Below are 16,381 nucleotides of genomic sequence, written 5' to 3'. Positions count from 1 at the left end.
CCTTCCCATCGTGTATATTGACTTCCTTTCTTACTCTTTCCCACCCTAGTTCCAGCCTTCTTCCTATACTTTTCCAATAGCCCCAGTCTGGTGGACAGACCCTAAGATGACTGCCCGTGATTGCTGCCTCCTCATATTCACACCTCTGTGCAATCCTCTCCTCGTGTGTTAGAGAGACCTCTGACTTTCTTCCAACCCAAAGGATATGGCGAAAGTTCTGGGGTGTTGCTCCCGTTACATATATAGTTGAATCTTGAACAATGCAGGGGTTGAGGGTACCAACCTCTGTGCAGCCAAAAATCCATGTTTAGCCGAAACCGGTTTGGCCTGCAGACTAGAAGGTCCCACCGATTCCGGTCAAGGGCATGTACCTTGGTGGCCGGCACATCCCCAGTGGGGATTGTGCAGGAGGCAGCTGATCGATGATTCTCTCTCATCGATGTTTCTAATTCTCTATCCCTCTCTCTTCCTCTCTGTGAAAAAATCAATAAAATATATATTTTTAAAAATCCATGTTTAACTTTTAACTCTCACGGTATCCATGGGGGAACGGGGGTTGCAAGACCCAGGCAGATACCAAAATCTGAAGATGCTCAAGTCCCCAGTAGAAAACTGTGTACATCAATGCATATAGTCAGCCCTCCCATCGTGGACTCCCAATTGTGGGAGGGGGAAAAAAAATACAGGTACTTATTGAAAAAATATCTGTGTATAAACAGACCAGTGTAGTTCAAACCCATGGTGTTCAAGGGTCAGCTGCACAATAGAATAAGTCACATTATAGAAAACTCTGTCTTGGCGGCCTAGAGCTAAGACTCTCCTTGTGGGCTTGAAGTAAGCGCCCTGCTGGAGAAGCCCACATGGCTCGGAACCGTGGTAACTGACCTCCGGGAGCTGCAGATGGCTGAGGGGCACCTCCAATGGACAGCCAGAAAAATCACGGGCCCTCAGTCATCCGTTCCCAAGGAAATCAGGTTTGCCAACAACCTGAATGGGCTCGCAAGTGGATTCTTCCCCGGCTGAGTCTCCACGGGAGAATGCAGCCTGGCTGACACCTTTCCCTGATTGTAACCTTCTGAGACGCTAAGGACTCAGCTGAGCCTGTGAGATAATGTGTCGCTGTAAGCCGCTAGATCTGTTACACACCAACAGCAAATGAATGTACCCAGAATTCCCGGAAGACACGGCGTCCCTGAAGCACGAATCTTCCTCTTGTGCTGAAGTGGGACCTGTGACATGAGGTGACACCTGGATCCCTGGGTCTGTGTCCGGATCACAGAGCTGGGTAAGGAAGGCCAGAGCATGTGACACACACAACGCCTGGGCACTTTGAACTGCAAGACGGCGGTTAACAGGCCCCTGGCTTTCAAATAAGATCGTGTCCCCACTCCCACCCCTGCTTGTCCGGTCAGTCCTGAGACAGGTGGAGCCTGGCCCTGAATTACAGGCAGAGACTCCGCCACCGAACGCGGCGCTGGGCACGGTGCGCGCACCCCGGGGCCGCCCAGCAAATGGCTCGCTGGAAAGGGAACGGAAAGCCCTGAGTGCGCATCTGCCGCCCAGGCGTTGTGCGGAGGGGCCGGGCGGCTGGGGCGCAGGGACCGGCGCCGGCACCGGGCAGGACCGGCGCGGGCCCGAGCGCCATCCCCGGCGCGGGCGGAGGGGGCGCTGCGGCGGGAGGCCGCGCGGGCGGGGCGGGCGGGGTGGGGCCGCCCCCGGCGAGGGAGCGAGCGCCGCGCGCCGCCAGCTCCGCCGCTCGGCCGGTCCCGGTGCGGCGGCCGGGCCGCGGGCGCGGAGCGAGGCCGCGGCCCATGAAGGACTGTGAGTACCAGCAGATCAGCCCCGGGGCCGCGCCGCCGCCCGCCTCCCCAGGGGCGCGCCGCCCCGGCCCCGCCGCGCCCCCGGGCGCCGGCCCCGGGCCCCCGCCGCCCGCCCCGCGCTGGGGCAGCAGCGGCAGCGGCAGCATCGGCCACCGCCCGCGGCGCAAGTGGGAGGTGTTCCCGGGCCGCAACCGCTTCTACTGCGGCGGCCGCCTCATGCTGGCGGGCCACGGCAGCGTCTTCGCGCTCACGCTGCTGCTCATCCTCTCCACCACCGTCCTCTTCTTCGTCTTCGAGTGAGTGCCCCATCCCCATCCCCATCCCCTCCGGCCTCCTCCGGCCCTGCACGCCCCTCCCCCGCTTCGCCAGCCTTTGATGGGCACCCAGCCCCTCCGGTCCCCGCCGGGCACCGTCCTCTCTCTCTCCACCCTGCGCAGCACCTGCAGGCACCTTCCGATCCCCGGCTCCCGGGCCTGCATCCTCCCGGTGCCTGAGAGTCTGCCTTCAGGCCCCTCCTCCTTGCCTATCTCTTATCTTATCCTTCCTTCCTGGTCCCCATCCACCCTCCTAGCCACCCCATTCTCTGTGCTCCCTCCCTGGCACCCCCATCCTTCCCTGGCACCCTGCCTTTGCCAGCCTCTGCCAGAAACACCGCCCTCACATGTCCCTTGGCCCCCGACCCCCCTCCCGCTGCCCCCACCCCACCGCCCTCCCTGCTCCTTGGAGATCTCTCTCCTTACCTATCCCCAGGACTGGCCCCCCCCCTCCCCCCCAGGTTCTTTCTGACCCCTTGGGGCATCTTTTCTCGATCTTATCCCTTTCTGATAACTTCAGGGTTTCTGCCTTGGCTTTTGGCTACGTACTCCCCACCACAGGTTTCCTAGCGGTCTTCCCGTTACCTTCAGGGTCCCTCTAGGACCCGCTTGGTCATCTCTCTGCTCTGACCTCTCACCTTGCTCCTCTCCCATTGCCAGGTCCTCGAGCAGTCTTCCCTCACACATGTTTGGGCCTCTCAGACCCCCTTTCCCTCCCCAGCACTTTCCTTGGCTTCTTCAGAGCTTCTTTTCCTTCCTCCATCTCCCCGTTTCCCCAAGACTGCTCCCCACCCCTCCCCCTCCTCACCTCCTGGCTTCCGCCCTCAGCACCGGAGCATCCCTCCGGCCTGCCCCTGGCAGGAGCCACGGCGCCTCTGTTTTTTGGGAGAGTCCAATGCTTTTGTGTGACAGGTCACGTCTGCTCCTGTGAGTTCTAACGTCTTCATGTCCCCAGTTTGGCCCACATGCTAACTCCAGCTTATAGATGAGGAGGGAGCACCTGTCATTTTACGAGGGTCACATATTTGTATCAGAAGTTTTCCATCTTCCCCTGGGTCCCTAGCTTCAGCTACCTGCTAGATGATTCCTTGCACGCACACATGTACGCACATGTGCACGCCCACTCCGTGCTGTATGAGCTCCACTTTCCCTCCTCGGTCTCCCCATCTTTTGTGGTCTTGCATCATTATCCAGTGTAGTTAAAGAATGCCATCTCTGGCGCCAAGAGACCTGGTTCAAATTCCGGATCCACCACGCGGTAACTGTGGGACTTCGGAGCAGTCAGGTCACCTCTCAGAGCCTCAGTTTCCTCATCTGTAAATGGGGTTTATAACAGTACCCACGCCCTCAGGCTGCCATGAGGGTGGCATGGTCACTCAGTGGCTTTCAGCCTATAACAGGAATTTAATGCTAGTGGCAGCTCTGACTGTTATCTTTGCCAAAAACTCTTCCCTGGGGCGTGGGGCCATGATGAATGAGGCTGCCACAAAGACAATAGCCCCCGGGTAACCTTTCGGGCTGCCAGGTCATGTATCTGCCACCTTGGTTTTCCCCTTGAAGCAAGGTGAGGACTTCCTACCACTTCGCTTCTCCTTTCACCCTTCCCTTCTGAGGCGGGTGGACACCAAGTTCTGGGGTAGTTTCACGAGCAGAAGCGCCCCCTCCCTGGCCCCTGGCTGAGTTTCAGATCCACGTCCTGCCCCCGGGGATGTTTTGAAAGTTCCCTTTCCAGTATTCTGCCTGGGTCTTCCCACCAGGGCCGCAGCGAGGGCTGCGAGGGCAGGAGGAAGCGGCCCCGTGACCTGCTGGGTGGGATTCGGCCAGTTCAGAAGCAGGACTTTCTCCGGCTGAGTGGGTGTCTTCACTGCTGACAGAGTTGTCCCAGATGGGAGGAAGTGAGGACTTTGGGGATCGGGGGAGCTTGTGAAACATCTCTATTTCTGCTCCTCCCCGCTTGGGGTAGTGGAGTTGGCAGGGGGTTGGGGTTTGGGCCAAGAGCTCCCCTCAGTCTGGATTGGGGAGGGAGCTGGCAGGCATGATGAGAATGCTGTCAGTGAAGGTGTGGAGGATGAGAGGTGCTCATGATCGCCTCTTGCTCTGGGGAAAGGCAGAGGCGGCTCTCGAGGGCCTTCCTGCTGAGAATGGTTTTGCTTCGTTGTTTGTTTGGTGGATTATTGCACAGCCTCCAAGCAGGGCTCCCAGCTTCTGCCCTGCTTCCCACCCCAGATGGTGTGTCTTTCATTGTAAGTGCTCCCCGGCTCTCTGGATCAGGGCCAGAGCCCTGATGAAGGACTTTCTCCCTGTACCATCTCCTCCCGCTCCCCCTGTGCATTTCCCTCCAGGCACAATGGCCTCCTGGCACACTGCTGCCCCAGGTCTTTCATCTTTAGGTAGCCTTGTGGGTCACGCCCTTTCTCTCTTCCGTCCTTCCCTTACCATCCCTGTAACATGGCAAACCAGTCCCTTTGCCCTGGCTTATTCTCAGCTGACATACCATATGTGTACGTTTTGTTTCAGGCCTCTCTCTGTGAGGGCAGGATTTTATTCTCCTCGCTATTGCAGTCTTAGTGCCTAGAATAGTGTCTGGTGTGTAGTGGCCACTCAGTATGATATATATTTGTTGAATATGAATGGACAGAGCATTTGCTGGGAATCCCTAGAGACTCAGTCCAGTTACTGGCTGGGTGACCTTGGATATGACTGTGTGTGTCTGAGTTCCCTTTTATAAAATCTGGGGGCTGGGACTTGCTGATTTTGAGGGCTCTATAACTCTCAGACCTCAAGTTTTCTCTATTCCCCCAAAAAGTCTGGTTGGACATGAACTGGTCGAGTTGTCATGTGGGGGACATGGGAGGCTCAGCTCTGAGGTTTGGACCTGGGAGCCCTGGGAGGTTTGGAGCAGAATATGTCCCACTGGAGCCCTTGGCCTTGGCAGTCTCTGCTCCTCAAGGTGTGGGCCTCTCTGGTAGCCAGAACCTCAGATGATGGGAGCTCCAGAAATAGCACGCAGGTGCCCACAGGTTTGCTTCCTGCTGTGATGCCGGTTCCTGGAATCTTGGCTGATTCGGGCCTCCCAGTGGCCAGTTATCCTCCAAATAGCAGCTCCTCACTCACTGTGGCTCCAGGAGGGAAGGCAGCGGAGGACCGTGGTTTTTAATAGGGGAGGGCCTCAAAATCAGACCTGCGCACGGGGTGTCCTCCAAGCCGGCTGGGGTCAGAGGCCTGGAGAACGGACTTGGGACACCAGTCTTTGGGTAACAGTGTTAGTGGCTGGACCATGCTCTTCTCTGGACCCCCTTTACCTGACTGATTCTATTCATTCTGGAGATTGAGCCAGACTGAGATTGAGCCCGCATATACCCTGACCCGTAATCACACCAGCGACCTCGGAGTGCATAGGACGATGCTCAGTTACTAAGCCACACCGCCAGGGCTAATCCTTCTCATTCTTCAGGTTTCAGCTTAGGCGTCTCCTTCAGCCAGTCTGTTTTCCTGACTGTTCTACTCCCTTTCCCTTCCATCATACTATGCAGGGCCGTGTGGCAATTCTCTGCTTACGTGTCTGTTCTCCTCACTAGACCTAAGCCCCATTGAGAGAACAGGGGATGCTGTCTTATCACGGCCAAGTCTTCCTGCTTCTTACTGAAGGTGTTGCCTGGCATGTGGAAGGCCGCAGTCAATATTGGGGAGGGACTGACTGACCGGATGAATGAGTGGACATTGTCATGGGTGGGTCATCTCAAGTGACATTCCAGTGAATTGGTAGAAGCTGCCTGAGGCTCTGTGTTTAGGAAGATTCTGAGGCTGCAGCTAAGTGTGCAGTGCTGGGATGTCAGGCGCTCACGGGGAAGTGGCTGCTGCCTCTGGGAGGGGCTCTGTTCATGTACGCGGGGGTGTTTGCTGGGAGGGCCATAGCTGTGTCGCATGTTAGCCCTGTGCCCAGGGAGCCTGTGGGTAACTGCCCGTCTGTCTCTCCCTCTCTCCAGCTGTCCCTTCTTGGCCCGCCAGCTGACCCTCGCCATCCCCATCATCGCTGCTGTCCTCTTCTTCTTCGTCATGAGCTGCCTGCTGCAGACGAGTTTCACCGACCCTGGGATCCTGCCCCGGGCCACCGTCTGCGAAGCAGCCGCCCTGGAGAAGCAGATCGGTGAGGCCCGACTTCAGTGGAAGCTGTCCCCCAGGGCCACGTGCCCGATGGGAGAGGAGGCCTGGCTTTCTCTCCCCACACCGAGCTGGGAACGGGGGTCAGTAGTGAGGAAGGAGGCGGGAGCTGACACCAGAATGATAAGGAAGGGAGTAATAAACAAGAAGTGCTAGCAAGTGAATAATCAATAAAAAAAAAAAAATTAAAAAAAAAAAAAAAAAAATATATATATATATATATATATATATATATATATATATATATATATATATCACTGATTTTTTACAGAGAGGAAGGGAGAGGGACAGAAAGTTAGAAACATCGATGAGAGAGAAACATCTACCAGCTGCCTCCTGCACATCCCCCACCGCGGATGCTCCCACAACCAAGGTACATGCCCCTGACCGGAATCGAACCCGGGACCCCTTAGTCCGCAGACTGACGCTCTATCCACTGAGCCAAACCGGTTTCGGCTGCATGATCTTATTTAATCACCCAATAATCCTCTGAGGCAAGTAACTGTTGTTACTCTCCTTTTACTGATTAGAGTCTCAGGGGGGTTAAGTAAATGGTCCAAGATCACACTATAAGTAGAAGAGCTGAGATGAGACCCCAGGCAGTATGACCCCTCCTCTTAAACATGTGTATACACTTATCCATTTACTCTTCAAACATTTATTTTTTTAAATATATTTTATTGATTTTGTACAGAGAGGAAGGGAGAGAGAAAGAGAGTTAGAAACATTGATGAGAGAGAGTCATTGATCAGCTGCCTCTTGCACACCCCCTACTGGGGATATGCCTGCAACCAAGGTACATGCCCTTGACCGGAATCGAACCCGGGACCTTTCAGTCCCCAAGCCGATGCTCTACCACTGAGCCAAACCGATTTCGGCACTCCTCAAACATTTATTGAATCCCTGGTAGGTGCCAGGTACTTTTCTAGAGGCTGGTAACACAGCAGTAAACAAATCTGACAATAATCTCTGCCTCTTGGAGCTGACATTCCAGCAGAAAGAATTAAACAGCAACGAAAGAAAGATCTAGGAAGTGAGACAGAGAAGAGGAAACCAGGGAGGTGGGATGAGAGCTGGGGGAGAGTGGTCAGGGAAGGCTTTGTGAATGAGATGACATCTGAGCAAAGAGACGAAAACCTGCGGAGATGAGGGTTTGAGTTGTGAGGATCTGAGGGGAGAGCGCAGTAGGTGGGGGAGTGGGCTAATTTAGGTGAAGTAGTCAGGGGAGGCCTCTAGGAGGAGGTGGCACTTGAGATGAGCCCTGAATGGTGCAATGGAGCCGGTAATATGTGGTTTGGAAACAATAAAAACAAAACCCTGGAGTTGCAAATAAATAGGTGTGTGTGTGTGAGGAATGGCAGGAAAGCCGGTGTGGCAGAAGGTGTGTGCTCCCAGGCACTCCTCAGTGCGGGGCCCCCTGGTGGCTGGGCAGCTGCGGGTGCAGGGAGGGAGGCAGAGCCTTAATCTCAGCTTGCTCCACCCAAGCTCCTTCCTGCTGAGAAGTGACGTCAGTATTTGTACACCTCACAGGTTTCCGGTTCGTGGTTGGCTCCTTCCCCTAACAGGGTGACTTTTAGACAAGCTTTTAACCACCCAGTCTGAAAAGACCTCGTGGTTTATAAATGCAGAGGCTGCCGCACCCATCACTGGAGTCACTCCACTGATTTCTGCCGCAGCTCGGAGGGGGCAGGAGGGGAGAGGATATTCTCTTGCTCTCTGTCTGCTCCTTGTCTCATCCTCCTCCCAGGCCCGTCCTCAGTCACGCCCTCGGTTGCTGTCTTCCACTGCCTGCATCCAGCTTCCTTCCCTCTTGCACGTCTGAGTCACTCGGCCTGGTTTCTGCTCTGTCAGAACCGCAAGGTCTGACCTGGGCCAGTCCGCCCGGCAGCGGGGAGGCTCAGCTGCAACCCCATTCCTCCTCCCTCCGGCCGGGCTAATCAGGAGGCAGGATTATTATCCAGCGCAGCCTGAGCTCAGATGCCTGGCTGCCTGGAGCCCTCTGCTTCCTGTGAGCTGTCCGGGTGATGCTGACGACAGTAATCCCCCATGTGTGGGGAGAGCTTGACTGTGCTGAGGGCTTCCCGTCCATTATCCTCACAAATCCTCCTGGCAGCCGGCCGCGCCCATGCAGAGACTGAGTGTGTGCCCTGGCTCCCAGACCCCTATCCTCATGTCTCTGCTCAGATGCCTTTGTGACCCCAGTTGGGCCACACCTCCCATGACACGCTCCCAAAACACCTTTTCCTGCCGCCTCGGTCCTGTGCTGCCTGATGATCTGGAATTGTCAGGCAGCCCAATAGCCTTTCCCAGTGTCTCTTCACCTGTCAGCCGCCTGCACAGCTGAGTGACTTGGGCTCAATGTCTGAGCCTCCTTGCTGTCCCCATGGGACGGTGGAGAGACAGTGGAACTTCTCCCAATTAGGCGTTACGGGTTTGACCATTTATGTGTGGATTCTATATGCTGACTACTAACTGTGTGTGTTTTGGGACAGGGGTGGGGAGCGGTGGGCAAAGGTAGGCCTGACTGGCTGCCACAGGTGAGGTCAGGCTTTGGAAGAGGATCAGGAAACCAGGAGTACCTTCTGTCCAGAGGGTATGGGGAGGCCTCAGAGAGGGGTGCATTGAGCCAAACTGTAAAGTTTGGGTCGGCTTCAAGCACAGGAAGATGTGAGAGGGAAGCCCTCCAGGCTGGAACAGAAGGAGGAGGACAGACTGGGAGGAAGGGGGACAGGCCATGTTGACTGGAACACAGGGGGTACTTCAGAGAATTTGGGAAATTCTCCTTGGAGGATGGATGGGGTGATGGCAGTCTAGTGGGGCCCACATGTCAGGGTTGGAGACCTTCCTTTGAGAACAGTTGCCAAGCCTAGAAAGTGGCATCCTTGGGGGTTCTGTGTTCTCAGACTCAGGAGGCTTCCAATCAGGGTGAAACATTTCTTGAAAAGGACTAAGGTCACTGAGCATTTTTTTTATTTTTATTTTTTATTCTTTATTTCAGAGAGGAAGGGAGGGAGAGAAATATCTATGAGAGAGAATCATCATTGATCGGCTGCCTCCTGCAAGCCCTTTATTGGGGACCGAGCCCACAACGGAGCACATGCCCTTGACTGGTATGGAACCTGGGACCCTTCAGTCTGCAGGCCGACGCTCTATCCACTGAGCCAAACCAGCCAGGGCTCACTGAGAGTTTTTGAAAAGGTTGGGGGCTGGCTCTGGGCTGGTGGTGCTGTTCACATAAACGTGAACTGATTACTGGGCCTGGCTCCATGCAGCCTGTGGGCATCTTACTTTGGCCCTCAGACCAGCGGCCCAGCAGGATCAGGCCCAGGGCTCCCACCGCTCCCACCCCACAAGCTCTGTCTGAGGTTGGAGGACCAGGGCCTCCCAGTTTTCCCAGAACTGTCCCTGTCCCTGGCCCTGTCTCAGCTGCAGGCACACCGGGCCCTTGGTCACCCTGGTCTGAGATTCTGACTTGTCAGCTGGCAGGTCATGCAGCTGGATCACCTGCAGGGCCACACAGAGCTCAGTGCCCTGGGCAGTTGGCAAAGGGGTAGGAGGCCCATGGCCTCCTGCTGCGATGGGACAGGATAGAAGCATCTAAACTCCATGGACAGACCCTCATCTAGAATCACAGCACATAGGACAGACACGAAGGCCTCTTCCTCTGCCAGCACATAGCAGGTCACAGACCCCATGCTGTCCCCAGGATGTCTCCTCTCAGGTCCGTCCACAGTCCCAGGACTGACTCCATCCCGCTGGGCTCTGCCGACCAGGCCTGGACACCTGGCCTCTCCTTTCGATCATGGTTGTCTCTCCAAGACTCCTATTTGGCCCTGGCCCTCCCAGGCTCAGAATGTGGGTGACTCCCTAGCGCCCTCAGCAGCAATTCCTGAAGTTCCATCACTGGAGTACAACCTTTGTGTACAACCTTTGTGACTTTTGCCTTTTCTGCATCGGACCTTGTACCTTCATTTCTTAGTATTTTCCTTCCAAGGGCTTGTTTTTAAATGTAGTTTACAAGGAAACGTCATGTCACCCCTGTAAGCAGAAAGCCGCTTGTTCTGCATGGCAGCTAAAACCAAAACATAACGTAATGGGATTTTTGGAGGTTGCAGCTGCCTGCTGAGAGCAGCCGCTTTGGGGCCAGTGAGGACCACAGGTGTTAGTATTAAAAGTGGAGACTTCCTCAGAGTTGCACTTGGTTATATTTACTCATAGCATTTTGTAAAAAGATTCTTGATGGGGAAATTTTAAATTGAAAATATATCTCCAGAGAAATGATTATTACTTTAAACAAGTGTAGGTGGTCACAGTGACACACTGTGATGAGCGTTTTTCCCGAACGGAATCACTCTGTGCAGCGGCAGCAGTACTGTCTACCCAGAGTGTGTGGGTAGACAGTACTGCTTTCAAATAAAAGAATGGCCACTTTCAAATAAAAGAATGGCCACTATAAAAAAATAATAATAATTAAAAAAAATTCACTTTCAAATAAAAGAATGGCCACTATAAAAAAATAATAATAATTAAAAAAATTCACTTTCAAATAAAAGAATGGCCACTATAAAAAAATAATAATAATTAAAAAAATTCACTTTCAAATAAAAGAATGGCCACTATAAAAAAATAATAATAATTAAAAAAATTCACTTTCAAATAAAAGAATGGCCACTATAAAAAAATAATAATAATTTTTTTAAAAAAGTGGAGCCTTCCTCTTGATGGGAGGAAAGGCTTGAAACAGAGCTGAAGAGGGACTAGCGTTGCCTTCTTTGCTCCATCGCGGAGCCTGTGGAGGCCTGATGGGAGCAGGCTTCTGCAACAACACACAAGTCTGGAAGGTTGTAGTTCAAGGCCACTTCCGTTGGCTCTCGGCAGGGTCTCCAGAACCAGAGGGAGCACACAGCTCTTCTTAAAATTAGAGCTGCTGCCCTAGCTGGTTTGGCTCAGTGGATAGAGCATTGTCCTTCGGACTGAAGGATCCGAGGTCCCATTCCAGTCAAGGGCATATGCCCAGGTTGTGGGCTCGGTTCCCAGTAGGAGACATGCAGGAGGCAGCCAAACAATGATTCTCTCTCATCATTGATATTTCTATCTCTCCCTCTCCCTTCCTCTCTGGAATTATATATATATAATATATCTTTAAAAAATTAAAGGTGCTTATGCTCAAGATGAAACTGAAGTCTATCTAGGCAAGAGAAGTGCTTATGTGTACAAAGCAAAGAACAAGACAGTGACTCCTGGTGGTAAAAGGAGTAAAACCGGAGTAATCCGGGGAAAAGGAACTTGTGCTCACGGGAACAGTGGCATGGCTCGTGCTCAATTCCAAAGCAACCTTCCCACTAAGGCCATTGGACACAGAATCCGTGTAATGCCGCACCCCCCAAGAATGTAAACTTACTGAAAAGTAAAGATATAAAATGGATTTGTTAAAAAAAAGACAAGGGAGCAGAGACCGGTTTGGCTCAATGGATAGAGCGTCGGCTTGGGGACTGAAGGGTCCCGGGTTCGATTCCGGTCAAGGGCATGTACCTTGGTTGCGGGCATATCCCCAGTAGAGGGTGTGCAAGAGGCAGCTGATCGATGACTCTCTCTCATCGATGCTTCTAACTCTCTACCTCTCTCTCTTCCTCTCTGTACAAAATCAATAAAATATATTTAAAAAAAAAAAAAAAAAAAAGACAAGGGAATAGCCCGGCCAAGGTGGCTCAGTGGTTGAACATCACCTTACAAACCAGGAGGTCACGGTTCAATTCTCAGCCAGGGCACATGCCCAGGTTTAAAAAATTAAAAATTAAAATAAATAAAAAGGGAATTAACTTTCTCATCACATGATTCAAGGTTGCTTAGTGTCATGGTCAGTAAACAAAGTATCTTCCACTTTCCTGAAAACTCGCCTGTCCGCAGAGGTGCACTTGCCTGCAGGATCCAGGCAAGCCCCAAGCCCCTCCTCCTCCATCTCCAGCCGCTCTCCCGCTCTCCCGCGCCCCCGGCCACGTGGTGCAATTCATGCCTCGGAGCCTTTGCTCACTGCCGTGCCTGCCTTCCCTGGCAGTGAGCAAAGGAAGAATCGTTTTTTTTTCCTGATCCAACTTACTGGTAATTGCCACTTCATCTTTTGTTGCTTTCTTGAATGCTGCTTCCTGCCCCACCCCACATATTCCCTGTGTATGCTCACAGTATTGAATCTAGACATCAGTAATACCATGAATTGCTTAGCTATGGGCTAGGCTTTTCCGTTATGTCATCTCTAATGTGCACCTTCATCTCATAAGGTTGATACTACTACCCAGTGAGGAAACTGAGGCTCAGAGAGGTTGAGCAACTTCCTCAAAGTCACAAGCTAACAAGTGGCCAGGGTAGGTTTCAAAATGAGACCGGGCTGGCCCCGGAGTCGCCACACTTGAGTCACGGAGCCTCTTACACTGACTCTGTAATTATCACTTTGGCTCTTGCTGCCCTCAGAGGGAGCTCTTCCTGTATTCCCAGGTTACCACTCAGCCTGCATGTGGTGAGGGCTCCATAAACCTCTGGAATGAACAGAAATGGTCAGGTGGGTCAGGGTGTGACCCAGCACTCACAGCCGGTGCACTGTGACTGACCTTGAGCTGAACCGGAAGTTGGGGAGACCGCAGCCCTTCAGCCGTTTCCTCCACAGGTGGGAACAGCAGAAGGGCGACAGGGCCCTGCAGGGCGGGTAGAGATCCCGCTTTCCCTCACTAAAGCCTTCTGAGAAGGTCATGGCCAGCCCCAGGGGACTTCCAGGCGAGCCACTGGCTTCATTCACAGCCCCAGCCGTTTGGGTTCTAACTGCAGGACGCCTGCCCGCTCCTCTCTGTGGGTTGTGGCTGGGGTGTAGCAGGCCTATCCCTTGGTCAGGGGAAGGATGTGGAGACCCATTGATTTGTCATGGCCCTTCAGTGGGAAGGAGTCTTCCCCCCCATTACCACTTCCCCAGGGGCGTGGTGTCCCCCAGGAAGGCAGCAAGAAGGCCTCGCGGCAGGAGGGCGCCTTTTGACTTCTTGGGGAAGAACTTAAAGTAGAAAGAGCCCTGGAGTGGATCTTAGATTCCCTTTAGGTAAGGGTAGCATCTCTTTTATCGCTCTCTTCATTGCTCTTTTTAAAAAAATATATTTTATTGATTTTTTACAGAGAGAGATAGAGAGTTAGAAACATCGATGAGAGAGAATCATTGATCAGCTGCCCTTGCACACCCTCCTACTGGGGATGTGCCCGCAACCAAGGTACATGCCCTTGACCGGAATCGAACCTGGGACCTTTTAGTCCACAGGCCGATGCTCTATCCACTGAGCCAGACCGGTTTTGGCTTTTTTTTGTTTGTTTGTTTTGTTTTATATATATATTTTTTTATTTATTTCAGAGAGGAAGGGAGAGGGAGAGAGAGATAGAAACATCAATGATGAGAGAGAATGGCTGCCTCCCGCTTGCCCACACAGAGGACGGAGCCCACAATCCAGGCATGTGCCCTGACTAGGAACCGAACCGTGACCTCCTGGTTCATAGGTCGACACTCAACTACTGAGCCGCACTGGCCAGGCTCTCTTCATTTCTTCAACAAATTATTTTCTGAACTGGTGACCAAACAAAACATGTTTGACTCATCTATATGTACTTGCTTTTCTCCCCTCACCTGTCACCCTCAGTCAGGCCTTGTACAATAGCTTGTCATAGTAGATGTTAATGTTTGTAAGAATGAACAAATGAATGCATTGGATGACAAAGATTTTTATTTCAGCCCCATCTTATATTGTTGGGATGAAGTCCGTTTCCCATCTATAAAATGTGGGCACGTATCCCCTTACCCAGCCCAGAGCACTTTTTAGTGCATCAGTGAGACAGGGAATGTCAGTATACTTTGAAAATTGTTTTCCTCTATTGAAACTTAATAGGCTTGAGCCCTGTAATAAGCATGGCAAAGGGACGTGCTCCGGGCACTAACAAGCTACCATTGGTAGTGGCTGCTGGGAGGAATGGGTTGAGGAGAATTCTGAGGCCAGATCTAGGGTGGTGACTGGCCAGGACTGTTTGGCCTGAGAACAAGCATGGGGTTCAGCCTCTGTAGGGGCATCCCCACAGAGCCTCTTTTGGTCCAACTTACATAGGGCCCTGCAGTTGGTGGCTTTCATTCAGCTTCTGGGTGGCCTCCTGGCTCCAGCGGGACACAGTCTCTCCTTTGCCTCTAGCCCTTGGCAGCCTGAGGAAGTTGGGCGTGCAGAGCTTTACTTTCTCTGAGGTCTGGAGAGGGAATCCTGGCCCTGAGGCCAGAATATACTGGGAGGAGTTCCCTCCCTGCCTGGAGGAGAGCCTTGGGCTCTTCCTGCTCTGGGGAGGGCTTGTGGGAACCCTGCATAGACATCCATACTTTTATCCTGAAGAGGGTCTGTGCTGTCCTTCCCTTAGGATGGGTTGTGTTCTGAAGGTTTTTTTTGTTGTTTTTTTTTGTAAATCAGTTGTTTGGAATATAGTGTTACATAGAAAAAAAGCAATTTGCTAATATTTCTTTTTTTAATATTTTTCTTTTGTATTTTTGTTTGGCTTACTTTTTGTGCTTTTTGTAATACTTTTTAAAAAAAGATTGATTATATATATATATATATATATATATATATATATATATATATATATATAATATATATTTTTATTGATTTCAGAAAGGAAAGGAGAAGACAGAAACACAAATGATGAGAGAGAATCATTGATCAGCTGCCTGCTGCACGCCCCCTACTGGGGATCAAGCCTGCAACCTGGGCATGTGCCCTGACCTGGAATCTTATACTGACCTCCTAGTTCAGTGGTTCTCAACCTTTCTAATGCCGAGACCCTTTAATACAGTTCCTCATGTTGTGGTGACCCCCCACCATAAAATTATTTTTGATGCTACTTCATAATTGTAATTTTGCTACTGTTATGAATGGTAATGTAAATATCTGTGTTTTCAGATGGTCTTAAATATCTGTGTTTTCTGATGGTCTTAGGCTCTATAGCAGTCGAGATCCACAGGTTGAGAACCGCTAGCAGGGTCGCCTAAGACCATCGGAAAACACAGATACTTACATTACGATTAATAACAGTAACAAAATTACAGTTATGAAGTAGCAACGAAAATAATTTTATGGTTGGGGGTCATCACAACATGAGGAACTGTATTAAAGGATTGCGGCATTAGAAAGGTTGAGAACCACTGTGCCTAGTTCATAGGTCGATGCTCAACCACTGAGCCATGATGGCAGGGCTATTTTTTATTTTTTTAAAGAAGGAGGGAGAGAAACATTGATGTGAGAGTGATACATCTGTCAACTGCCTCCTACATGCCCTGTTCTACAACCCGGGCATGTGCCCTGACTGGGAATCAAAACAGCAACCTTTTGGTGCATGGGACATTGCCCAACTGAGCCACATCTGCCATGGCTCTTTTTTTTTTTTTAATTGATATTAGAGAGAGAGAGAGGAAGAGAGAAGGAAAACATCAATTTGTTGTTCCACTTACCGTATTTATTCATTCATTGTTTGATTCTTGTATGTGCCCTGATCAAGGATTGAACTTACAACCTTGGCATATCAGGATGGCCCTCTAACCAATGGAGCTACTTGGCCAGGGTTGCTAATATTTCTTAAGCTCTTGCCAGGTACTAGACACTTGACTAAATCCATTTAATGAATTCTCACCTAATACTCCTAACAACATTAAAAAAAAAAGAAGAAAAAAAAAAAGGTGGACTTTATTATGTCCAATTTTCATATGGGGGCACAGAGAAGTTAAGCAACTTGACCCTCATCACACAGCTAGTAAGTAGTTGAGTCAAGATTCACACACACACATCTGAGCACAGCCACAGCATGAACTGTTTGTCAGGACCAAGGCTCCCGTGAATCTAGTGCTGTGCTCAGCTGTCCTAGCAGCATCTCATTCAGTCCTTTGAGATTGAGACTCTCTTATCTCGATTCTATGGATGAGGACTCTGAGTCTCAGAGAGGTGAAGGGCATTCCTTACGTAGCAAGCGGGTAGCAAAGCCAGGGTTTGAACTCAGGGTCTCAGACTCCCGAGCCTGCCCCTGGCTGCCCCT

At 51.6% G+C, this 16,381-nt stretch overlaps 1 protein-coding gene across 4 annotated transcripts in view; it reads left to right on the top strand.

The window, feature by feature from the left end:
- The first annotated feature begins 1,692 nt into the window (after positions 1-1,692).
- Positions 1,693-16,381, top strand: part of ZDHHC18 (zDHHC palmitoyltransferase 18) — a 30,128-nt gene continuing 15,439 nt past the window's right edge. For 2 of the 4 annotated variants that reach the window (XM_084875027.1, XM_084875029.1), the window contains exons 1-2: positions 1,694-2,116; positions 6,121-6,281. In XM_084875027.1, the coding sequence (XP_084731153.1) occupies positions 1,812-2,116; positions 6,121-6,281 (466 nt within the window). In that variant the 5' untranslated portion in view covers positions 1,694-1,811. Of the gene's footprint in view, positions 2,117-6,120; positions 6,282-16,381 lie in introns of all 4 variants that reach the window. The other 2 variants (XM_084875026.1, XM_084875028.1) reach the window with 2 other exon arrangements.

This window comes from Pipistrellus hanaki (assembly GCF_964339955.1).
Source record: "Pipistrellus hanaki genome assembly, chromosome: 2".
Classification (NCBI taxonomy): Eukaryota; Metazoa; Chordata; class Mammalia; order Chiroptera; family Vespertilionidae; genus Pipistrellus; species Pipistrellus hanaki.
This window is presented reverse-complemented; position numbering and strand designations above follow the sequence as displayed.